The 26,488-nt window shown below is 43.1% G+C and overlaps 1 protein-coding gene across 1 annotated transcript in view; it reads left to right on the top strand.

The window, feature by feature from the left end:
- LOC146861398 (interleukin-18-like) overlaps window positions 1-26,488 on the top strand; it is a 159,282-nt gene that overhangs the window by 117,089 nt on the left and 15,705 nt on the right. Inside the window, exons 3-5 of the mRNA XM_085646236.1 lie at window positions 4,544-4,555; window positions 4,670-4,810; window positions 23,324-23,457. Coding sequence (XP_085502362.1) covers window positions 4,544-4,555; window positions 4,670-4,810; window positions 23,324-23,457 — 287 coding nt within the window. The remainder of the gene's footprint in view (window positions 1-4,543; window positions 4,556-4,669; window positions 4,811-23,323; window positions 23,458-26,488) is intronic.

Below are 26,488 nucleotides of genomic sequence, written 5' to 3'. Positions count from 1 at the left end.
CTTGACCGAATCCTGTGAGCTCTCTGCAACTCAAGGGGATGCTCAAAAGATATGTTCAGTAGCCGCGGTATCAAGGTTAGTAGCAAGCTCTTCACATCATTATTAATTTCCATTTTTCCTGGAATTCCAAAAATAGAATGTTATTTCTTCGGGCCCTGTCTTCCAAATCTCTTACTTTTTGTTTTAAATGCCAGATATCTGGACCCCAACACTCTGCATTATCTAATCTTTCTTCCAAAAGGGTGTTTCGTTTATCTAGAGTTTCCACTTTGGTGTGAAAAAATTTCGGTCCATCCTTATTGGCTTTATTTCTGTTGCGAGATCTGAGATTTTGACATCCATAGATCCCAATCATTGTCCCACAGCAGAGATCTCTTTTAAAATAAGGTCCATAGAAGCACTATCTTGTGGGACAGTAGTAGAAGTGCCCGAAGGTAGAGTGTTCCCTACTACTTGTGTAAACAAAGACTTTCTATTAGGTTTTCCACTGGCCATACTGTTATACTTTAGGGTTAGCGAAAACAAGAAATAAGTGCTGCATGGTAACCAAATATGATATCCAGTTGCCTCACAAAGCAGTTAGGTAGTAACACTATAAGCACAAATACATATTTGGATATGGACAGACTTCTGGGATTCTCAAAAATTATGGCTGCATGTTTTCAAACAAGTTGTACTGAAAAACAGTCTATTAGAAATGTCACTCTGCTTTCCCCTGTTTATCTAAGTTCGCTCTGCACCCTTTGCTGGTGGGACTTTCCATGTCTTCTTAAATGTGTAGCAGAGGCTAAGCTGTCAAATGAAGAGAAATACCTTAGGTGTGAAAGTTCTCATATGCTTCCCCTGCGCCCTGTGAGAAGTACAAGAGTAATGCAAAAACACACTGCAGCCATTCCACTTCAAGAAAGGGAATTCCACTTAACTCTTTAGAATCAGGTTGTGTTTCCTGACAGAATGAGTAATCTTATACAGACTTCTGGGATTCTAACAAATTATGACTGCATGTCTTTAAAACAGGGGTTGCTGAAAAACCAGTCACCGGGCATTCAGAAATGTCACACAGTTTTCCCCTGCTGTGTTTCCTGACAGAATGAGTCGTTTTATCCACAGACTTATGGGATTCTAAAAAATTATGGCTTCATGTTTTCAAACAAGGGGTGCTAAAAAACAGGGTATCAGAAATGCCGCACAGCTTTCCCCTGCCTAGCCAAATTCCCTCTACACTCTCTGCTAATAGGAATCCTCATGTTACATGGCAGAGACTAAGCTGGCAAATGGAGAGAGATAAATACCTCAGAGTTGAAAGTTCTTATATGTTTCTCCTGTGTCATGTGAGCAATTCAAAAACAGGCAGCAGCCTTTCCACTTCAAGAAAGGGGATTTCTCTTAACTCTGTAGAATCAGACTGTTTCCTGACAGAATGAGTCCTTTTTTTCAAAGACTTCTGGGATTCTAAAAATTATGGCTGCATGTTTTCAAACAGGGGTTATGAAAAACAGAGTGTCAGAAATGCCAAACAGCTTTCCCCTTTTTAGCTAAATTCCCTCTACACACTCTGCTGACAGGAATTCCCATGTTACTTAAGAGTCTATGCTTCTCCTGTGTCCTGTGAGAAATACAACAGCAATTCAAAGACAATTAAATTCCCCTGAAGTTGCCTCTGTGTTTAAGCAAGGAAAGTCACTTATCTCTTGAGCGGCTGACTGTTTCCTGACAATGATTTGTGATTCTCAACCCACCGACTTCAGGATTTAATTTTCATTGAAGAGCTGGTTAACTGAAATTTCTTATGTGAAAAATAACCTAAATGTTACAGCGCTGTTGTCTCATTAATGTTGCTTTCATTCTGGCTTCAAGGACACCTGTTGACAGCTGAATTGAAGAATTCTTCCCTCCGAGTTCTACACAGAGGTGGCCATTTCAGTTGGTGGCCAGACTCCGCCCCCCGGAGTAGACCTCCTTGAAAACGGCATATGGCTCAGATTTCCAGCCATACTTCTTGGAATCTTCATTATTTTTAAACACTTTCTTAGCATTTTTCACATTCAGGGTCCAGTCATGTTTAAAAACGGCGAATCATGCTATCAGTCCAAAAGACCATAACAAGGAATGTACATCATACAGTAACATGATACACATGTCCAAGTAGGTGTAGTAGCAATTGGAATGGTAATGTTAGTGCAGGCAGGTAACCTTACCTTCTTTAGCCACCCAAACCAGTGCTTTAAGTCTCATGCTGTAATATGAACAATTGCAGGAAGAGGGTGGGGAAAGCCAATAAGCAGGGAACTAATGTTTAAACCCAACATAGGGCACAAGGAACTGCTAATTCGGTGGGAAAGGCCTAGTAGCATTAGTAATGTAATGGGAAGGCAGGTAAGGGGACAGTTTGTGGAAAGGTAGGGGCAAGTTATGAGGTCCCGGCGTGCTCAGCTCTGGTCAGTGTGTGAAGTGTATGTGGTACGTGGCCTTGTCGGTGAGGGATAGAGGCACAATCCTCATCTGATACCTCATCTGAGACAGAAAGTAAGTGGCCATCAAGAGTTATCATGGGACAGTCATGCATGATCTGATCCCAATGCGTGTGTATGTTCAGGGCTGCCTCCACCTTTCTGCACCTCTAATGTCATATTGTCACCCTCACATTCTGCCCACTTAGTCAGTACTCGTCTCCAACCTAGAAGTGGAGGGCCTGTAGGGGATTTAGAGAACAATTAAATATGTCAGTCAGCCAATATTAAAGCGAGGTTTGCAAATTTGAAGGTGGTGGTTTTGGTATACGGTTTGGGAAACAGTCCCAGTAGGTAGAGGCCTGTGATCGTATCCTGGTTGTACCCAGTGACCTTTTTTTTTATAAAGGTCATCACTGATTCCCAGCATGGAGTGAGAGTTGGACAATCAAACAACCATGTGGTGGAAATCTGCCCCATCTAGATGCCATCTGGGACAGGCAGCCCGAGCCCCTGAAAACATCCTGTTGATTCGCTTAGGAGTCAAGTATACTCTGTAAAGATATTAGTATTGCATCAATTTAAAGGAAACATTACGAGAGGTGCGAGAGGTATGACTAAGAACATTAACCCAGTCTTGGTCCATCAATTCCAGCCCCAAGACTACAGCCCATTGGTCTCAGAGGGGGGAGAGATCATGTCCAGCTTGGGAGAGTAGTGATCTCTTTTGATAGAAGCGCAATTGATATTTTCTGTCTGTCCTAGTGCCGATAGTTTTAAGGCAGCTGTGATCGGCAGGTTCCAGCCCGTCCCAACCCAACTTCTGCTTAATGGTGACTACCATTGCGCTGTAAAGAAGGAACTGGTGTGGGGGTACATCAAACTCGGTCACCAGGTCTGGGAAATCACTTAGTTGGCAACTAGAAAACCAGTCTCCAGTTGTCGCTATACATCTGTGTTCCCAGTCATGTGACCTAGTCCAGCCCCCTGTATGTGGGAGGCAGAGAAGCATCAACAGTGGGAGATTTTTAGCCTAGGGAAATTGTGCCCTAGTGCATTGCAGCACCTGTGACCACGCAACCCAATAGGAGGACAGCAAGGACACCTCGATTCCTCCTCTGGGCTGAGGATGTGGCATAAGGAGAAAAGTCGCCAGGGATGGCCGTGTGGGAATGAATCGCCCTCTACTACTTCTTGGAATGTTATTGTGACATTTTTCAACTTGCATGTTTTACTATGCTTAATTGTACAGAGTAAGCATATCTGTAATGACATAGTAACTGTACTATGCTAAATTACCCACTGTTGAAAGGCAACTTCATTTGCAAAAGCACATTTTTCACCACCTACACCCCACCACGTTTGAGGTTGATTGACTCCTCCTAGCCTGGAAGGATGGTTACTGCAGACCTTTGGTGGATTAAAGTTTCAACCTGACCCAGTGTGGAAGAGTTTTGAATGAGTTTAATACACAACTTCATGAGTTGGTGGGTTTTAACAAACTTATAAGGCCACCCATGCATGCCTTGTTCCTCGCGGTAGCAAACCCAAGCGTGGGCATTACTACTGCATAATTCAGTGCCCGTGTGACAGAATTACTTAATAGTAAACCCATTCACACCTCAACTTAATAGTAAACCCATTCACACCTCATAGCTGTGAGGCATAAACATACATTTCCAGTTATAAATGGTTTTGTGTATCTGCGGTGTTTCCACATAAGGGAATGGAGGAGGGTGTAAAGTTGAGAGTTCTGGACTAACATAAAGAAGTTCCCAGAAGAGAGTTAGCTAAATGCATGGCCTGCCTTCCAGCAGAAGTGTTGGTTACAATTATCTAAAGAATTTAAAAAACAACAGCCTTGCTATTTGGACCGGATGCTACAAAATTCTATGTAAGCAAATTCATATTTTCACTTCAGGCACAAAACATAATGATTACATTTAGAATTATATTTTCCTGTGTTGATTAGTCACACACTAATTGCATGTTTCAGTGTACAGCTGAAAAATGTGATTTTTAATTTTGCACTGCATTGTCTCATAATAATGTATTCTTTCTTTTTTCGGATTGGACTTCTCATTAATACACAGAAGAAAATAAAGGTAACTTCTCGTCATTTTCTTGAAAAATAGAAAAAAACAGCATATTACCATTTTAACAAAGAACTAAGCAGGAGAATACATTTTCTGATCTTATTTTCTTTTGGTCATTGAAAGGTCTGGACTCAGATACCTGGAAACGTGGAAATGAAAGCTTCTCAAGTCTAATTAGAAACTATTTTAATCACACACTTGTGGCCTCACCTGAGAATTCCTCTGCACAGTTCAAGGATCTGACAGCAACACAATCTCAAAAAGGTAAAGAACACTATCTTCTTTTCACTTTGCAACTCCCACAGCCATGACAAAGTATCTTGGCATCAACTGAAGCATAAAAATATTAGCCCCAACAATTTGTACATGACATCTACAAATGACCTTATCATTGGCCATGCCACAAGGAAGCAGAGAGAAAAATCTGTTTCTGGTGTGCACTATATGAGCATTCATTGTTAATCATTTTTATGAGAATTGTATGGGGAAGGCTAATCTTTGTAGTGCACATTCTGTGAACTGACTTCTGCTATCAAGCTTGTAACGTAAGGAAAAATAAGTGCAGTGAAGTAAATTGATGTGCCCAGGAATACAAAATGTGTACTAAGGAGGGAAATTGAGTTTCCTTGCTCCATAGTCGACAACTTAGTCAGGTTATTATGACTATGTTATCTTTAGTTTTAAACATAAGTATACGGTTCTATACTTGTAACTAAATTACTAAACTAAATTATCTAACTAAATTAGTTCTTGGAATAAGAAATCACTCTGAAACAACTCTTATATATTGCACATGCTGCTTGTTATGCTATGGCATAGAACATAAAACACTATTTAGTACATACATTCTAGTTTGTTATAGAAGTGTTAATTATTGTTTGGGGGATTTGAAGATTTTTCTTTTAAAATACCTTAAACTTATCCTACCTGAAAAGAAAACCCTTTAGTCATTTAGTGAATATTTTCCAGCATTCGCATTGTCCTCAGCCAAACATTTGAATCTACTGAAATGTTCACCGTTAAGCGATGAGACTTATGACCATTCAAAATATTTATATGTATAATTAAACAAATTATACAAACACTAACTGATATATAAATTGAATTTGGCCTTGTCTAGTGCAGCATCACTAATAAGACTAGTAGGACTCCCTGATAGGAACTGGTAGAAATTATAGTTTGATGATCATATCAGTAATGATTAATATACATATACATGTATATGGTACATGTAGATATCACTAAGATTCTTGTTAGTAATTTGGCTATATAAGTATCGGTTTTTAAATTGAGCATATTTAAAAATTTTACTAATCTCTTTAGATTGTGCATAACTGAAAGAAAGAAATGCTTTAAATTATTAGTTAATATGATTGTTTTTCTGTTTTTCCTTAATATGAGTTTATTTTAAGCATTATCAGTTTATTCATTTTCTATAATGTGTTCTCTCTGTTTTTGAACAACAATTTTTTAATGAATTTTTGGACTTTTTTCTAATACTTGTGAAACGGGTGTCACATTTGTGTATTTGAAGGTTTGTTTGGCACTATTAGAAAACACTTTGTCTCAGCATGCAGTGAGAAATAATATCACTTGTCTAAAGTACCTTAAAATAATGATTGTAACCTTTATAGTCTTACCCAGACTTGAGAAAGCAGAATCCACTGAAATCTGCAAAACACTAGCTGACTGCAGCTGCATTGTTTAACATCTCTCTGTCAGTTTAATGCCTGCATACAAGCAAGATTGTGTATCATTAGTATAACTACATTTTTACTTTGAGTGCCTAAACAAAGTTATTGAATGCATCAATCTCTGTTGAAGAGGGATACACAGAGGCTGCAGATATGCACTACAAGTACAACAGTCACTAATAACTATGATTTACATTTTGGTAATTGTAAGAAATTGGGTTATTACTTGAGGGGGTAAGTACTCTTCTCAAGTAATAATTACAATCCTTGCCAGTGTGAACTGGTAAAGTCACTACATAAACCTGAGCTCAAGCCCCTAGTATCTGTCACACAGAGCAGACAGGCTTAACTTGGAGGTAATATGTTGAGTATTAATGCAGTACTTAAACAGTAATAAACTTGAAATGTAAAACAATAAAAGTCTCCAAATGAGTTAGAAAATGGAGTAACATTTAATAAACAAAATTACACCAAAATAACAAAAATAAGGGGATCCAGAGATATGATTTTTAAAACCTTTAACTAGAAATAGCAGCAAGAAGCACAAAGTGCCAATGATAGTCAGTGGTCGCAGTAGAACAAGACCTAAGTGCGATTTGACTATGATCGTGATGGAGCACAGGTCAGTTACATTCACTAGGTTTGTCCTGGTCAAAGATTTTACTTTTTGACTTGTCCCTTAAGTCCCAATCCATCATAGGAGTACACTTCTAAAACCCCCAGGATTTCAGGGGGAGGCACTTAGAGACTCAAAGGGTGGCATATAGAGGCCAGCAGGAAGGTCCAGTACAGGACTAGTTGCCACTGGTCAGATGGGCAGTTGCAGGAAAAGGCCTCTTGTAGCTTGTTGTGTTCCTTTAACGTGAACCAGAGGTCAGACTTATGACTCTTGGAGTCCACTTCTTTGTCCTAGGTGAAAGAGGGACAGCAGGTCTAGTACTTTAGGACTCGTCTCATTTGTCAGACAGCAGGTTCAGTCTTCTTCTGAAATTTCACAGACCCAGGAGAGTTCTGACGTGGATGCTTGGACATGCCACATTTATGCCTGGCATGAACTAGTCCGTAGAAATGACTCCTCGGCACCCCTAACCAATGGGGTAAATGTTCCCTAGGCTAGCCCCACCCTCATTTGCATTTTCAAGATGTTGTAAATTTTTGACAATGTAAAACATGGGCTCTGATGACTGGTAGTGTGTTTGAGGAGTGTACTATGATAATACTAGTATTCTGCCACATCTAACATTAAACACTAGTTTGGAGCAGATCCTGCACCTACAACAAACTCAGAGACAGGTGTCTGGTAGAACAAAAGAGTTTTCCAGCAGCCAAACAGTGGATTCACAAAACATTTTGGCTCCTTGTTTCCCTTATTTGAAGTGCACCCCACTACATGTAAACCAAGCATACCTGTCAAACAGCCATTGACACTGTAATGTCAAAAAGAGACCAACTGAGATTGGAGCCTGCCTGCAATGGGAGACCAAGGAAGAGTGCTGAACAGGTGTAAGCTAACATTTGCCTGAGGCAGGGGAGGCTTCTTTGAACTGTGCCTAATCGCACAGAGCACCTTTTGTACCATATCTAAGTTCCTTGATAGAGCCTAGCATTAAATTGATGGATTTATCAGTGTAGGGGAACTTTCATTTTCATCTGGAGAATACTGAGGACAAATATACTATCTTCCTGACAGATATAATGAGGAGTATAAGGCTACATCAGTTAGTCGAATCTGCAACACATTCTGCAGGACATACACTGGATGGTATTTTTTATAGCAACTTCTATCTCAGGATAATAGATTTCCTCCCTCCGGTTTGGTCTGATCACAAGGCCATGATGTTCACCGTCAATTTAACACAGCTCTTGCCCAAAATGGACAAAACTCTTCAGGCCACAAAGAGTAGAGCATGGCAGAAGATCAGTTCCTCAGATCTTATTTCAGTTCTACCTGAAACCTTACCAGAATTCAACCCTAGTCCTATGTCAGATCCGGATATAACGATCCAGAATTATTCTGCTTGGATTAAAAAAGCAATCTACATTCTTGCCCCCGAAAAGATTTTCTCCAATCGCCACAAGTCTCTCTCAGAACCATGGTTCTCTGAGCATCTAAGAACTCAGAAAAAGCTGTGTAGGAAAATAGAGAAAATCTGGAGCCTTAAATGTGATTCATGAGATAGAGAGGTATACAAGCAATCAATTGCATAATATAAAAAGTTTATACTAGAGGAAAAAAACAAATATTTTACTGACAAGATTATTCAGTAAAGGAGCTTTTGTACACAGTAAAAAATCTAGCAAAATTGCCTGTGCCTAGCAACAGTAGTTGCAGCCAGATGTTTTGCAATACTCTTGCAAAAAGTTTCCAGAAAAAAGTAAAGGAAGTCTTTGACACTTTCATATCCAATAAACCAACAGTGTCTATACCTTCGATGAATACAACACAATTCTAACCTAATATGTTTGAAAAGGTCTCCTCACTTAGCATAGAGCAAGTTTTAAACTTAATTGGATGTATCAAATTGGGATCACCATTAGATCCATGCCCTCCAAACATTGTTCATCTTACCCGTGATCTCTTTAGCACTCAACTGACTATGATTCAGTACAAGATATTTTCCTTTGGAGTGGAAGACAGCCTCCATTCGATCTTTGCTGTAAAAATGACTTGGATCCTCAAGAGCCCAGTAGCTACAGGCCCTTCTCTAGACTGTCTTTCTCAGCCAAACTATTATTGAAGGCTTTGAATCTTAAGCTCATGTCATTCATTGACAGTAACAGCCTTCTGGATTCTAGCCATTGTGGCTTTAGGAAAGCACACAGAGACAGCACTCATAGCTGCATCAAAGGAACTGAGGCTCATATAGAGGAGGTCGGGCTGCACTGATATTATTGGATCTCTTAGCAGCCTTTGATGTGGTCAACCACAATATCTTAATTTACTGACTCACTGTGCAAGGAACAAGTTGTTAACCTCCTCTATAACGGGTTGAACAAACCATGCTGCTAAAAGCAATTTCATCTCCGAACAGTTTCCTCTGCCATGTGGGGTTCACCAGGGCTAGTCATTGAGCCCTATTCTTTTTAATCTGTACATTACCCCACTGGCAAGGCTGATAAAATCTTTTGGCTTTTCAGTGGTGTCTTACACCGATGATACCCAAATAGTGATATCCATCTCTAGCAACCCTGAGGACACTGCCCTAACGTTAAGCTCTTGTATGTCCCAGGTAGACTGCTGGGTGAGATCAAATTGCCTGAAGCTCAACTCTGGGAAGACCGAGGTTCTTCTTTTTGGCAAAGACAATTCCCTTTGGTCACCAAGTTGGTGACCACAAGACATGGGGGCTCCTTCCTCACCAGTGCAGAAAGTGACGAACTTAGGAATCCTGTTTGATGACCAACTTAATTTTGAAGTCCAGGTCAATGCTGTTGCCTCTTTAGTATTCTTTACTTCAAGAATAATTAGAAAACATTGTCCTTTCATCCCTTCCGACCTTAAAAAATTAGGTGGTTAACACCTTAGTCCTAGCCAAATTGGATTATGGCGTGCCCTTTTTTCTGGCATACAGAAAAAATCCCTCCTTAAACTCCAGATGCTGCAAAATGCCTCAGCTCGGCTTCTCACTGAAATACCAATCAGTCTCACAGGTCCTGATTAAGCTACATTGGCATCCTGTGGCAAAAAGTATTGAATTTAAGGTGTTCAGTATTGCTTTTAAGGCACTACATAATATTGGTCCACAAACTTTGTGAGAAATTTGTCTGGTGAAACCCTCCTAGGAGACTGAGATCCTCAGAAGCAAAATTCTTAGTAATGCCCAAGGTTAAACAAGCTGCATGGAGAGGCAGGAGTATTGGTTGGGAGGCCGTAAAATTATGGAACTCCCTCTCCATTAATTTAAGGAAGTGCTCAGAGCCGATGTGCTTTTGAAAATCACTGAAGACTTGGCTCTTCAAGCAGTAGAGTATCTCCCTGGTCTTATTCCTCCTTCTTTCAATCATGATAGCAGCAGCAGTAAAAAGGATATTCACAGACCCATCCTGCATATACTGTTAGGTTCAAATGGGTCATCCCTGCCCATTCAGGTCAGCCTTTTGTTTGCCCCAGGGAGGAATTTTACACCCATTCACACCTATACAAATGTTAAATACTGGTTTGTTGATGTGAGAGAGCAAATGCAGAGTATTATCCAGGAACTTCTAGCAGGTTAAATGTAACTTTCTAAAAGTTACTTTCCCTTAATATTTAATAAAAATCCAGCTTCAGCATTGAATTGCATTTTAGTAACTATTACAAATAGTTGTTGAATTTTATTTCCTGCAAGGTCCTTTCCCAAGATACAGTATAATCATTTAATATTGCATCCCAGTTGCCAAAGTGAAAACAGCTTATGGTACCTTTTCATTGTAAGGGCATGTGTAACATTAACCTTTTACATGTCCTACTTTTAAATACCATGCACCTTGCTACATGGGCAATGAGACCTAGTAAGGGGTGACTTACAAATTTTTAAAAGGAAGGTTTAGGCCTGTCAAAAGGCTGGGCTACAGAGGTTAGGTCTGCAGTCATGTTTACACTGTCACTGTAATGGATAGCACAGCGGGTGCTGAAGTCCACCTAAATTGGACATTTAAATTACAGGCCCTGGGTACACTTTTATACCATGTTCTAGGGCAGAGGTCTTCAGACATTTTTAATGCCAGGATGCCCCTGTTAACATTCTTAAAGAGGAAGAACCCACTCCTAACAAAAAAGTCTAGAAGTTGGTACTCCGAACCATCAACAGCCATCACCGCCCCAATTCCATGGGCAAATAATTTTTATGGTGGGTAAATAATACTAAACAGTGTTTAGCTAACAAAAGGTTTGTGGGTGACTCAGGTTAGTTGTCAGAGGCTTACTATTCAGTTCAAACTAAAAGTCTCTGAAAATAATTTCCCAAAAATGAACAATGGTACTTCACAAACAAAACATAATTTGACAAAACTTATTTGGATGATGACACCTTTCTGAGCTAATGTGATGGGTGTGCCTGTGTTTCTCCATAGAGATGGTCAATCTGTGATGTATTCTTGCCACTGCCATCCTCCGGTTGTGCTCCAGAAGTCTTCAACTGTACTTCATCTTTAATACTGCCAATGCAGAGAACCCAATCTCAGATAACTATGATGAGCTAAAAGGCAGAAGGGTCTTGACTGCAATTGTTGACGAATCTGAATGTTCTTCAGACATTTTCAGCCAAAATTGGCCCAATTAGATTTTGCTGGATTGCATCTGCAATGTGCGTCACTCTGGAGCTCAATTAGGTGTTCCTGAGGGTACGCTGGAGGATGAGTACCCGCATCCACTAGAAAAGGTTGAAATCCCCAGTCATTGACATGAGTTTTGTCCTCAGGAAAGTACTTTTCTAAACTATCCCTGAGCAAAGTCAAGCAATGTTTTGTGACCCCCGCAGCACTTTCAAGGTCATACCCTTTGTCCTCAAGATCTTCTGCTAAACATAGGAATGCCTCTAGTAGGCCACTTTGAATTAGCCTTCTTTACAACTCTAGCTTCTTCTTGAAGACACATATTTTTTTATACATAACATTTGTACATTATACATTTCAGCTCCTTGCAAAGATAGATCCATGGAAATTCATTTATCACAGATGTCTGCAAGGTACGCTAAAAGCATAAGCCACTGGGGATTACACAGCTGTTCCGCTTTTTATGGGTACAAATCCAGAAGGAATTGTCATACTTCATTTCTCTATCAAAAATGTAATTTAGCACCTTCCTTCTGGATAACCACTGGACTTCTGTGAGGAAAAGCAACCCATCGTGTCATGTACCAGTTTTCGCACATAAAATTGCAAACAGATGCGTTCTAGTGGTTTGAGCCTTTTATCAAATTAACAATTTTCACAGCAGAATTCAGCATATTCCCATGTTCTCCATCCTTGTTTTAGACTGCAAGGGCTTTCCTGTGTATCATACAGTGGGTACATAGAATATGTGGAGCCACTTTTAACACTTTGGCTTTTAAGCCTGCCTTAGCACCACACATGGAAGGAAAGCCATCTTTGGAGATCCCAATACAGTTCTCCCATTTTCAGCCATTGTAGCACAGAATGTGTTGAGAATATCAAACAGGGCAGATGATGTTGCCTGCCTCTTGATTGGTTTGTAGAGTAAAAAATCTTCCACTATTACAATTTTGTGGCAGTATTGGACATTAGCAATGACATTGACTTTCTTTGATAAGTCAGTAGCCTCATCCAATTGCAAAGCAATCAAACTTGATTTCTAGTGTGCTGTGAGCTGCCTGTGTATATCTACTGACATATTAGAGATGCAGCGGCAAACGTTTGTGTCTGAGAGGGGTACCATTTTCAACTTCTCTGTCGCTTTTTCACCAAGCATTGTTCAGGCTACGTTGAGAATTGCTGGGAGAATAAAAACATTCCTAGCTAACGTAACAGAAAGTTTCAATTCTATTAAGGATTCAGAGGTGGGCTTGTGCTTTACTTTCTCCACTTTAATCTTCCCAGCAGCCATTTTAACACATCATCAAAAACCACATTTCCCAGAATTACAGAGAAATTGGAGAAAACAAACAACTGACAAGCACAGTCTATGACGGGCCATTGTTTAATTAGAGTCCAGGATCCAGCATATAGCCCCTCTTCAATGTCCAGGCCTTCCTCTTTCATCACGCGAGTCACACCATTTGTCTCTTCTTGCGCATCCTGCTTTTCAGAATCTCCTCCTGGAACCAAATGAGAGGGATCAGTACCAGAAGTGAACCAGCGATGATTGAATGCATTTCAGACAATCGCCATTCAACACAGAGAAGAGCATGCCCTTGAACCACCCTACCAAACTGTTCTTTAAACCAAGATACATGTCCATGTACCACTGACATGGAATTATCATACATGCCAATATTCCAAGAAACACTTTATTTACTAACTATGGGACGGGCACTCCAGAGCCCCTCCGTGGGTGGTATAATTCTCACCTCCAAGTCCTTAATAGAATTTAAACTTTCCGTTACGTTTGGAAATTTTTCATTCTATGTGCAGGACCAGAGGCTTCGGATTATGCTACTCTAAAGATTACTTACCACTAAATGGGCCATATCAATAATAGGCTTGAAATAGAACCTTTTTGAAGGTTGAGTCTGAGGACCAATCGACCGCATTCATTGTGTCTTCCGAGTCCGGAAATGTGGGGTGCTTGATCACTCTGGTGTGATATTTAGCTCTCCGACAGACCGTGAAAGAAACCCTGGAAGGGCAAAAAACTCTACTTGTGATATTCAGGGCTCTAACATCTGAAACCCATCTACATGAGATCAGACAAAGGAGCATTGCCAGTTTAGCTGACAATTCTTTCCTCTACAAGAATTCATTTGGTTGCCAGGACAGGAACAGATAATCTGATCCTCCTCAGGAGCCGACACACAAACTGATGTTCTCCAACCGGGGACCCTTCCACTGGAACATTTCCTGCCAAAATGGCGGAACGAAAGGTATTGACAGAGCAATAGACAAACCTTGCTGGGCCAGGTCTGCTAGAAAATTCAAGATCTGCACTATGTCCGCGCCAACTGGATCACAACTCCATCGCACACAACAACGACACCACTGTCTCCAGGCTGAGCGGTATCTCTTGACCGTGCTGTCGGACCAAGCCTTGGACAAGAGGTCTCCAGCGTACATCGAAAGGCCTCGAATTGACCATCTATTCCTGTAATCCTCCACGGCATTGGGTGTAGGGACCCGTCCAGCATAATTTGATGTAGAACCTGATACAGGTGGCGAAGAAACTCTGGAAACTGGGGGAGACAGATTGCAAAATCCGAAGAAAGTTCCAGTAGAACCGTAAACCAAGCTTGCGACCTCCAAATCGGGGTGATGAGAACCACCTCCGCATGTTGCCGCCTGATCTGGGCAGATGCTCTTGTGATCATTGCAAATGGTAGGAACGCGTAGGCTTACTCCTGTGCCCAATCCTGCAGGAAGGCATCTGTGGCCGCTGCCAAAGGGTCTGGCCTCCAACTGAAGAACAAGGGAATCTTATGATCCCGTCTGGAGGCAGAAAGATCCACGGGGAATGGAACCCAAAGGCTCTGCAGCATGGCAAAAATCTGTGGATGCAACTTACAAAGACTGAAACCTCGAAATTGGCGCAAGTGCCAGTCCGTCACCTGATTCTCCTGCCTGGGAAGATACTCAACCATTGTCACTGAAATCTGGTGGTCGAGGCTGAACTGCCAAAACTTTGTCGCCAGTTCTGAGAGTACCTTCGACTGAGTGCCATCCAGGTGATTTATGTACCTGACCGAAGAGATTTTGTCCATCTTGAAAAGGACACATGAATGAATACTGTCTCTGGTCCAGCAACAGACTGTGAAGAACCCCGCCAAAAGCTCCAAACAATTGATGTGTAGTGTCTGCTCAATAACCAGGTCTGAAGTGGAGCCAAAAATCGCCTGGCCATTCCACACCTTCATATGGGTTAGCCACCAGCGAATCTCCTCCCGCGCTTCATCGGTCAGGGTCCCTGAGTAAAAGTAAGGAAAGCCTCTCCGTAGATGCACCGCTTTCAATCTCTGCAAGGCCCAATAATGCAATGGCCCGGACAAATTACCTGTTTGGAGTCTGACAACAGACCCACCAACTAGGCAATCTGTCTGAGGGGCACCCTCTGATGACCAGCGTCCTGCGGAGCTCGTGCTGGATGTTGGACATCTTCCGTGAAGGAAGGCTGAGAGTAGCCTCGGTAGAGTCTATCACGAACACCAAGAAAGTGGCCTTTTGAACTGGTACTAGCAAAGACTTTTTGATGTTGATGACAAAATCAATACCCTTCAGCAGGTTGACTGCCTGCTGCTGTAATTGCTGGGAATCCTGCTCCAAAAGAAGCATGTAGTCGAGGTGAATAATGAGGAGAGTTCCTCGCGGCCAAAGGTGTTCCACAACTGGTTTGAGCACCTTCGTGAAACACCAAGGAGCAGAGGAAAGCCCGAAAAGCAGAGTGGTGAACTGGTGCGCCTGCTGGCGCCAAAGAAACTGCAGTAACTTCATGTGAGACGGAAAGGTTGAGATAGCAAGGTACGCGTCCTTTAAGTCCAAACAGACCATCCAATCTGCCATGCGTTAGACGTCCCTCAAGAAGTGGATTCTCTCCATTTTTAAATGAAGGTACACCAACCACTCGTTGAACTCGCACAGGTTCAGTACCGGACGCTGTCCCTCATCCACTTGGTCTAAGAAGAACGTGTTGCTTATGAAACCCTGTTGGTGCGGCGCCGTAGGGCAAATAGCCCCTTTTTTGAGGAGGGAGGCTACCTCTGAGTCGATAACCTCCGCTACTTGCCGTGAGAGCTGGATAGGCCTGGGCCGTCTCTCCTGATGCGGAGTGCTGCAGAACTCTATGCGAAAACCTTGCACCGTTTGCACCACCCAAGCATCGCTTGTGACAGTCTCCCACACATGCACAAAACTGGCCAAGCGACCACCCACTTGCAAGAGGGAAGAGGTAGAAACACTTACCGGAGTTTGAGGCATTGTCGCCTCCTCTGAAGCCATGACCTCTTGATCGTCTTCCGTGGGTGGGGTAGAAATTGTTATAGCCGGCTTGATCCTGAAACTGCCTGGTGTTTTGCCCCTTGGAGTTTAGGAAGGACTGGCCGGTTGAGTGGCCCCTACCTTGACCAGCTCCACGGAAAACCTGGGAGCAGAAAACCCATTTCATAGATGACTAGGCCTTATCCAGGGATGTGAATGTATTTACAAATTTTCTGAACTTTATAATTAAAAGCTCGCTAAACCCCCTGGGCCACCGCCCCAGCTTCAGAATCAGCTAAGTCTCTCAACTTCGGGTCAACCTTGATAAGGAAAGAACATCTTCACTCAGTCGAGAGTGCACAGTTGGCACTCTCGACTCGAAGGAAAAGAGAATTTTTTGGCCAGAAAGCTGGAAGACATGAACCACCAGAATAACTCTCCAAAAAATGTGGACTCCGAGCAAACAAATGCATTGAAAGCCTCTTACCAAATGGAATACCACATTGCCAAAAACAAAAAGCCTTTTCCAGATAGAAAAAATTGATTCTATGTCAGGACCGGAAGCTTCGGATTATGCTTTACTTTCTCCACTTTAATCTTAACAGCAGCCATTTTAACAAATCATCAAAAAAACTAAGGGCCCGATGTAGGTGGCTAAATACCGGTCGGTAACACCAAAATTCGGTAAATTTCAGGGTTACCGACCGGTATTTAGCCATTCCTAATGTAGGTGATGATTCGGTAAATACCAAATCGGTATTTACCGAATCTGTATTTACCGAATCTGTATTTACCGAATCGGTAAATGCAATGTAGAAAGCACATAAAAGAGTGCTTATGTGCTTTAAGAATTTGTTAATTACCACCAACTTCAAGTTGGTGGTAATGGACGAATTCCTTTAAAAATTCACTTTTGAATTTTTTTTTGTGCCATGTGGCAAACATCCATGCCCTTAGGGCATGTATGTGCGCCACATGTGCACACAAGCACATTTCAGGGGTGCAACAGGGTGTCCTTTGGACACCCTGGCACCCTTGAAATACCTCCCGGTATTACAGATTCGGTAATACCGTATCGCTAATACAGAATGGCTTTACATTCTTTCCTATGGGCCTCCAAGCTCATAGGAATGAATGGGTAGGTATTCCTTATTACCGAATCAGTATTTTTTACCGATTCATTAGCTACATAAGAAATACTGATTACTTAATACCGAATCGGTAAAATTTGGTATTAAGAATTCGGTATTTATGGATTATCTACATCTGGCCCTAATTTCCCAGAAATGCAGGGAAATTGGAAAAAACAAACAGACAAGCGCTTGTCCAATCAGAGTCCAGAATCTAGCATATAGCCCCTCTTCGGTGTCCAGGTCTTCCTCTTTCTTCTCTGCTCACAGCCACAGAAGAGTACATTTTTTCCTGCTCTCATTCTTTGGTGTGTTATATTTGCTATGCCTGTTTGGTTGTGAATTAAAGATTGGTTTAGTTGCAGACCGCTTTGTGTTCCAACGCGCCTTAACACTATTATTGTCCCTCTTCTGTGGCGCAGTGCGGTGGTGACCTCCAACGGCTAGGTGGAGATTTTCCAGCGCAAAAACTCTATGGCACACAATGCGCAAATTTTGGATTTCCTGTCAGGATCCAAATTCGCCTGTCGCCTGCCAGAGACTCTGCCAGCCCCTGGAGAGTGACGCACTCCTGGTTTGGGTTTCAGCAGAGGAGCAGTGCTTTTCCCTTCAGTCTTATGGTCACCAGCAAGCATTAAACCGCTCAATGTTTATCTCACCACCATAGTCATAATACGTGGTAGGCCTCACTTTGGCCTCCTACTCCACAGTCCATGTCCTCCCGCAGTCAGAGAATAGGAACTGGCTGCAGGCCTGTCATACGGCAGCTCTAAACCTTTGAGCAGAAGTGGGTCATGCAGCAGTGACATAAGGCAATGGCAGGGGTAAAGGTGTCTTCAGTCAGCATCCCTTTTCGGGACGTTCTGCGTTAGCAGCAGATAGGCCTGCAGATTGCAACAGGACATTCTTCCTCATGGAGTGGGCGCGTCATTGGATCAGTGTCTTTATCCTCTAGTCGAGGTGGTGATGCAGTCCACTTCTAGTTGCAGGTCTGGAAATGGCAGCTGAGTTCTTTCAAGGTGCTTTATTGCAGCAGTAAATCTTGGGTCCGATTAGGGAGACTTCCAGTCAGCACCTCGGGCACACAGTGGCAAGAGTTTTGAGGCAGCAGCTTAATTCCAGCAGTATTGTGCACAAGAACACATTTGGGCAAGTACCAGAGGGGCTAGCCATGGTACAATCTGTTTGGCCACACTTTGAGCAAGTACCCCTTGCTTACATGCATTTCTTTTTCAGTGGCGCAGACCAATCAAGCACACTTCGGGTAAGTGCTATGGCTGCAACAGCCACGTCAATTCAGGCATTTTTGACGAGTGCTATCATTTAGCAATCGAGGGTGCAGACCGCTCGAGCACACTTTGATGCCACAGCTAAGACAGGAAGGTTGGCAGGGAAATCCACTGTTATGGTGATGAGCACTGAGCACAGCGCACACCGGTCATGCTTACACGAGTCTCAGTGAGACAGACCCAGGCACTGGCATGTCAGTAGTCAGCTCCTCTTCCAGGTGATGTCCTCCACCTCTGGGAAACTGGTTATCCTGCATGCACCTTCAGTGGTTGTGGATTTGTCCTTTGGGTACTATGTAGAGTAGCCACTCCTTGCTTGAAGAGAACTTTGAATTGGAACAAGACGGTCAATGGATTCCACACTTGTAAAGTTACCACAGGGGGAGAGGGATATGTATTCTATACCTGCACTTCCAGAACTGGTTTGGGTTTTTCTTCTTTCGTGTGTCCTTCTCAGGCTGTTTCCCAGACTCAGCCTTTGTGAAGTGATGCTTCTCACGGAAGGGCCATCTCCAGGCTGGAGCATGCACACAACATTGTACACACTGCTATCACAGCCACACCTGGCAGTGATTAGAAAGAGAGGCAAAAGGCTGATCCTTCATTAACATCTGTCACTTGAGTAGGCTTGTGATATGTTTGAACCACAAACTTAGTACCAAACAGCTTCATCCGGAGCCTTATCAAAGTCCACTCTTTGGCAAAACACTCCTTTTGAATGGCTGCCTACTTTTGTTATTTGTGTAATTAATTACAAATAATAAAGGCCACTGGATGCTCTTTCCTCTTATCATATGAATCCACTACCACTCCAGCTCCTTTGTATGAAGTATTATTTTTGTACAACAAAAGGTTGACATTAGTCAAAGGCCTTTTCAGTACAGTGCACTGCTTAGTGCTTTTTTCAGTTCCACAAAAGCTTTCTGAGACTCCTCAGTCCAAACTATTTTCAGGGGCTATTTCAAAGCCATTGTAGAGGCGGCTTTGGTCCCATATTAAGGTACAAAGTTCCTGTGGTAGCCAGTGAGTTCACCTCACTCAGGGCAGTGGACACCTTTCACTCTAGGACAGATCGTTACCCACCTGATGCTCAAGATAGATTACAATGAACTGCCCCACCTGGCATTTGGTTGCCTTCGTGGTCAGTTTTGCCTTCTGTATCCAAACCAATTACTGCTCTTGGTGCTTCAGGTGGTCCTCTAAAACTGCTGAACACCACAATGTCATCCAGGAAAACCACACAGAATTCACAGAGCTCTTCTAGCCCTGATAGAACATGGTTTACCAGGTGCTGGACAGTAGCAGGAGTCTTTTGCAACCCAAAGGGTATTACCTTGAACTGGAATAAATCGTCTGGCATATAAAATGTGGTCTTCTGTTTGGCACTAGGTGGTAAAACAATCTGCCAACACCCACTAGTCGGATCAAAGGTGCCCAATTGCTTTGTAGCACCCATTTGGTCTACAAGCTCATCGCTCTGGGGATCGAATGTGCATCTGTCTTGGTGACTTCCCTGAGGCCACAGTAGTTCACACAAAAGTGCGAACCTGTAGAACGTTCCTTGGGCACCAACACTACTAGACAGGCCAAAGAACTGCGAGAACACCCAATCACCCCCATTTCCAACATCTTGGATAACTTCTGCCTTGATGCATTCCTGGATGCAGTCCCTAACGCAATAGGAAAAGTATGTCCTGTGTCAATCTAAGAAACAGACTGGAGTAAACCTCAAAGTCTTTGAGAACAGCTGAGAGAAAAGTACCAAAACCTCTCCACATTCTTTCTGTTGCTTGGGCGTCAACTAAGGGGCCACTTGTACCCCTTTCACAGATCCGTCCCTCTTGTCACTGTGCAGCAGGTCAGGAGGAGGCTCACTGTCTTTCTCACACGTTCTCTGCCATGATGTTCACTGTGTAATCGCTCTGGAGGTAAGGCTTCAGCAGGTTCAAATGGGACATTCACTGGGGTTTCTAGGTGGCACCTGTGTCCATCAAGGTAGTTTTACATCAGACACTTTCTGCACTATCCTTTATGGCCCACACCACATTTTCTCCAAAGCTCTAAGACAAATGTTCATTTTCGTCAACACCTCCTGACTTGCCTGGTACCCAGTTAACATCACTTTCTGTTCACACCATTCTTTCAACAGCTCTTGGCTTGCCTGAGGATTTGCTTCTCTTGACTCATGTAATACCACATCCTTCTGAGGTGACTCAGGAGTTATTTCCAACCCTCCCTAATCAAGGTGAGAGTTACAAAGACTGACTGTCCAAACAGAAGCTCAAAGGGGATGAACCCTACTACCTTCTGTGTAATTTCCCGGTAACTGAATGAGAGACATGGCTAGAGTATATTCAATTTCCTCCGAGATTCTCTGATAGAGTTCCCATCAAGCTCTTGGAGGTCTTGCTAAAAATCTCTTTATCAACCCATATACTTGTATCCATCGGGACACCCCAATGCTACTCCAGATTAGGAAAGAGTTGAAGACTTACCGCTTTAAAGAACGCTACATCACAATGCAATAACCGTCCACAAGTCAGCTACCTCACCTCTCCTCTCACTCCTTGACTTAATACTCGTCTTTGAACAAGTACAGTACTCTGCTGCCTTTTGTTTAGGTTCACAAATATAATATGCAAATACATGCATACCCAATGGTTTGTGGATGGAATGCTGTGGAGAAGTGGTAAGCTTAAACCAGCTGGCTCCCACATCTCTCTCACGTAAGGAGAGATGAAAGTGGCTCATTGGTGGTCAGTAGTAACTGTCAAGAGGAAATCCAAGCTTAGAAACAACCCGTAGGAGACCTCTAGCTACCACATTTGAAGTTGTGCTCCTCATTTGTAACACCTTTGGATACCTGCTGGAATGGTCTACCCCAAACAAGATATACGTGTTGCCTGATGCTGGGGGTAGGTTGACTGAACCAACAATGACTTTCTACCCGCTCAAATTCCCACCCCCTCAAGCAAACACCTACAACTCGTAGAGGCACTTAAAGTGTTTTGGTCTTACCACCAGACTTCTCACTCAGATGGCAAGCAGAACAGGTCCTACAAAATCTCCCCATGTTTCTGTGCACCAGTCACCAGTAGAATAAAGGATCAGAGCTATTCTCTGTCTTTCTAATGCCAAAGTGTCCTGCTAAGGGCACTTTGTGGGCCAGTGTTAACAGTAATCTTCTGTGCAGTAATGGAACCACTAGCTGCTTGCTAGCACCTAGCTCAGGATTTGTCAGCTCACTGTAAACTAGGCCATCCAGCCAGCCAACATAATATCACCTATATACTCCTTTGCCGACCTGCTCCTGGGCTTCTTTATGTAGTCCTGCAAGCATAGGGAACTCAACTTGTGCCTTGCAGAATTCCTCCTGGGTATGCTCTGCAGCCCTGGTAGTGACCTAGACTTCAATTCATAAAAGACACTCTAGATATAGATGCATCGCCATCTGCTCCACTTCTTTTGTGCATGCACAGACTGCACAGCTGTGCCCGGAGGCAGCGGCATGCATACAATTTAGTCAGTGGCTCTATTCTAGGCAGCAATGGAGTAGGCTTCTGGTCAAAAGTCTAAGGAAGCAGCTGAGTTGCTTTATAGCGTTTTAGTGCAGCAGCGGCAGACGTGTCTGATAAGGCACACTTCCTGCCTGCATCTCTCCGTTGCAGTCACTTGGGCACACAGTGTCAAGTACTTTGAGGCAGCCACTGACTTCCTTGGGTGCTGTCCGCTCGGGCACACATTTGGGAAAGAGCCATAGGGCTAGCTATGATATAACTCCTTGGGAGCAAGTGCCGAAGGCTTACACAGATTTCTTTTTCAGCATGCAGACAGTTAAGGCACATTTGCGGCAAGTACCACAGCTTGGGATGTTCGTGTGAACTTATACTCTGTCTGCTAACCCAGAACCTAGCACTAGCCAGAAGGCATCCACTCAAGTGACACAGATTATACATAGCTGCCAAGGTCTCAGATTGCTTATGTGTGACATTTTCATAATTTCAGTGTAATTATGAGTGACATTCAACGACTATGTGTGACTTTCTTGCAAGCAAAAATCAAGCAATGAAGATGTGAGAAACATAAATATCTGAAATTACACCCATTTGAGCAGCGAGAAACTCTAGGGAGCTCTTAAAACTGCTGCAAAGCACCAGAAATCCTCTTGCAAGCATGTTTATGTCCAGGCCATTAAAGATAATGGGGAAAGGATGGAAATCCGGTATTTTTCCCCTCTGAAACAGATCTAAAACAACAATCACAAAAACTTAAGTTAAAAGTATTTGAGAGCTGGCTAAACCGCTTCAGATTGACAATTTGAGAAAATAGATGGATGACTGCCATGTTACAAAATGGTCCTGGTACTTTTACATGATTTCTTTTTCACCCACCAGCTCCTGGCTGTTGCTAATAGCAAAAGTAAGCAATTTTTATTCCAAGCTTCTGGGAACTGCACAATTGAAGTCTGTTTTGGTGATTAGAATGACTTTAACTTCAAATGCACATAGGACAATGAAAAAGATAAGCGAGTGAACCTTAGAAGGAACCTACGTGCATCATTTCCACTTTCTACTTCACTTTTTGGAGAGGTAGACATTCCTGCAATCGATTTAACTGAAGGGAGATAGCAACTACCAATGCTAAAGAAAAAATCAAGGAGAAGGACTGCAAATAATTTAATAATTTAGTTAAACAGAATGGCAAAAATATTGTAAAAGCTTCCTACCGCTTGCTCACATGAATTCCCGCTACAACAGACGATACAGGTTTTAGAACATCTCTGCATTCTTTTCCACTACTAAGAGTTTTTCATTACACATCTCTGTCTTTGGGAGTTCATCTCTATTGACTTCAGAAGTTGAATAACCTATATAGCTAACCTGATGCATTACCTTACAATTTTATGTATCCTGGGGTCTTGAGAGACTCCTTCCACCTCAACATTAACCACTACAGGAATCTTTAAAAGATTATGAAGTTGAGTTTAGCTTAGTTTTGAACAACTTGGCTCATTTGTTAAATGTGTGCACAGGGATGCTATTATTTTGTCACCAAATAAAGCATGATGTATTGAACTTTACACATTTTGAATTCTCTCAACAGATCGCTGCAAGTTCAAACGGCATCCATATAAAGACACAAACTTTGGAAGCGGGTTACCTGTATCTTTCTCTGTGCAAGTAGAAAGCAAAACTTTTCATATGTACTGCACAAAAGATAAATCTATTCAATTCAGGGTAAGACCGCAATCTTCGACTGTTTTTCCAGGTTTCTACCTGTCAGAATGTTTACCTGGATATGCTTGTTCTACATAAACTCGTCAGTGTAAGTCCTCCACCAAATATGTAGAAAGCCTGGCAGTACTCAGTAGAAGAGAAATACCATTGATATGATCACACAGAAAGTGAGTCTGGATCTCTGTTTAGCTCATCTTCACTTTAGATTCATGAAGAACTTGTGTTGAGGTACATAGCATCTATTGTGCCTTTTTTATGTTCATTGGCGAATGATAATTGTAAATAGTTTATATATGATCCACCTGAGTGACCAATGTTTTTTAACAAAATGTTATTATTCCTCTGCACTATGTCCGCTGCTCCTGCACTGCTACCCCTACTACCAACTGATGCAACTCCTTGCACACTTTGCCCTTTTTCTATAATAGCCTCCGTCTCTACCCATAAGTCTGCTACATACCTGCCCTTGCACATCCGCTTCCCTGCCCCCCACCCAGCTCAACCCCTGCAGTCTGACCTGTCCATACCATGACCAGGCTGACTTGGGTGCAACACATTAGACAAGAACACATTAGCGGAGCCCCCCTCCCACGCACCATCCCTTGCCTCCATGGGCTCTTCGCCATCTCAACCTAGCCTTCTGCTCAGACCTGCACTCACACTCTGCCGAGTTACCAATGACTTCACCTGGGGTGTGGGCCAACACATGGCATCCAGGGGGGCCATAATAACCTCACTATACCTTTCTGCTGACGCCATCCGTCTACCCGATGCGCCAAAGCTGCTGGAGGCCACCCTTTACCTTGCCACTGTTTCAGCCTACTGCTGCCATCTGTGATGAGGTCCCCCGCATGCATCTGGCAAACCGCACTGGACCCTGCCATCTCTTCACCTCGGTGCATGTGAGCTGCACCAAGATCACGGAGTTTGGAACCTGAGGACGCTCCTTGTCCTGCAAAAAAGAAGTCAGGACTGGTGTACTGGCTCCCTGTACCTTCCTGGCTCCTATCTCCTCCACCTCGGGGACCCAGTACCACTTACCTCGCTCCATACTGAGCCCAACCCCCCGATTTGTAGCAGGTCCCAGTACCGCAACCAAGATCCGTGCTCCTGGCTTGAGTGGGTCTCAGCCTTATCCTCTATTAATTGTTGCTGCCCTGTACCTGAAACATCAGGACCTAACACGCTGCTCCTGTTGGTCCCTCGTCTGCAACCCGCTCCTTTTCCTGCACGGTGTGGCCTTGCCCTTACCCTTGCTATGTGGGGCTGCTTGCCTCGTCGCTGAGTAGACTGATACTCCCCGTTGCTCCCACAGCCGCCACCCGCATTTTGCAAGGCAACAAACAGCCTATCCCGGCTCGAGGCCCTGTGCACCAGGCAGGCACCCCTGATTCGGGCTGCCCACCGACAACAAGGTCCTTTTGCCCAGCTTCTCGCAGAAGGTGCATTGCCTCTGCAACTTTATCTTCCGTTAATGGCATTGTAACAGTAAACCTGCAAGGACAATACATTTTTACTTAATTTATGCCCTAAGGACTCACTGCCACCAGTTATCAAGTCACCTATACCTAAAATAGAGCCCAATAACAGCCCCTATATAACCATTGGACTCCTGTGGGCTACATTATAGCTCAAAACACAAAATGACTGTCCATGCACTGCTCCATTCTCCCAAAAACCCTAGGGGATAGGCCTCCCTGTGGTCGGCTGCATCCCAGACCCCCATTTGCATGCCTCTCCCAGCAGCAGAAACAGCACAGGGGGTCACGTAAAGCTTACAATGTCATCCTTCGCACCCTATAACCCCTTGTCCAGTGGCTCTGCAGCTTGATCCAGATCAGGGCTGGCTCTAGGATGGTGCGACTGGTACTACCGCACCGGGAACTAACTTCAGGGTGCCGCTGTGTTGGCGAGTATATTAAGGTTTTAAAAACACCTGCTGCCATGTTCCTTGCCTCCCTCAATTTTCAGGCAACAATTAAAAATGTCAAAATAACTCCGGTGATCAATGTTATTCTTGGCGAGAGATCGGAGTTTTGTCTAGTGGAAGTTTTGACTCATCATAAAGTAGCACAAAGGGTTAATCTTCCTGCTGCAAAGAATGTGTACCATGCAGATCACAACGTGCATATAATGTAAAAAGGTTAGTGGGATACTGCTTTTGTCAGAGAGATCCTTTTGTTACTTATAGTTTATAAATTAAAATCCTAATCATAATTGTGCTGTTAACTGTCATCAAAGACCTGCATACAAACTGCAAGGTATAGTTTAGAGCGTCATCATTTCCACCCCCCACTCTTTCATGATCTTAATGTTGCAAAAAGGGTTCATTAGGTAGAAATCAATTCATATTATTAAACAGAACCCCCTGAGTGTGTGCTTTTTCAGACCAAGCACTCTTAAACTATACTGCCTACTAGTATGGACGACATGTTACCCCTACACCTTGTAGTCCTCTATCCATGTAACATTTCTTATACACTGACTTAAACATGTCTGATGGATTGTCTCTGTGTAAAGTGTGTGTGATGTAAAGTGCTCCGACACCCTACACTCGTATGAGCGGCGCTGTAAACTGAGGGAATCCGTGGCGAATGTGGTCATTGGGGGGCGCCAACAAACATTGTCGCACTGGATGCCACAAGCTCTAAACCCAGCCCTTATCCAGATGGCAGGATGATAGGGATGTCCTGAGGCGACTTGGGTACTCACTCCGGGTGCATCCTCCTCTGTCACGGCTAGGCCCCGCCCCCATCTTGACCAATGTCTGGAGGAGGTTAGATGTGACATGACCGTCCTTGTTTCAAATCAAGAACCTCTTAAAATAGTTGATTTACTTCTCTTCTTTAAATCTAATTTAATGCTTCCTTCCACTCTGCACTCTCCAGTCACTACCAATTGAGCACCTATTTGAAAATTCCAATAAACCCGCTGGAATAGCATCGCCATATAACTCTGGCAATCTTGCATAGTGAGTGGCAAAATCATTTTGATCTAGCACAAGAAAATAATTAACTTACCAAAGATTCAT

The sequence above is a fragment of the Triturus cristatus genome, chromosome 3_1, assembly GCF_964204655.1.
Source record: "Triturus cristatus chromosome 3_1, aTriCri1.1, whole genome shotgun sequence".
In the NCBI taxonomy this organism is placed as follows: Eukaryota; Metazoa; Chordata; class Amphibia; order Caudata; family Salamandridae; genus Triturus; species Triturus cristatus.
Note: the sequence above shows the minus strand (reverse complement) of the source record. Positions and strands in the feature narration are given on the sequence as shown.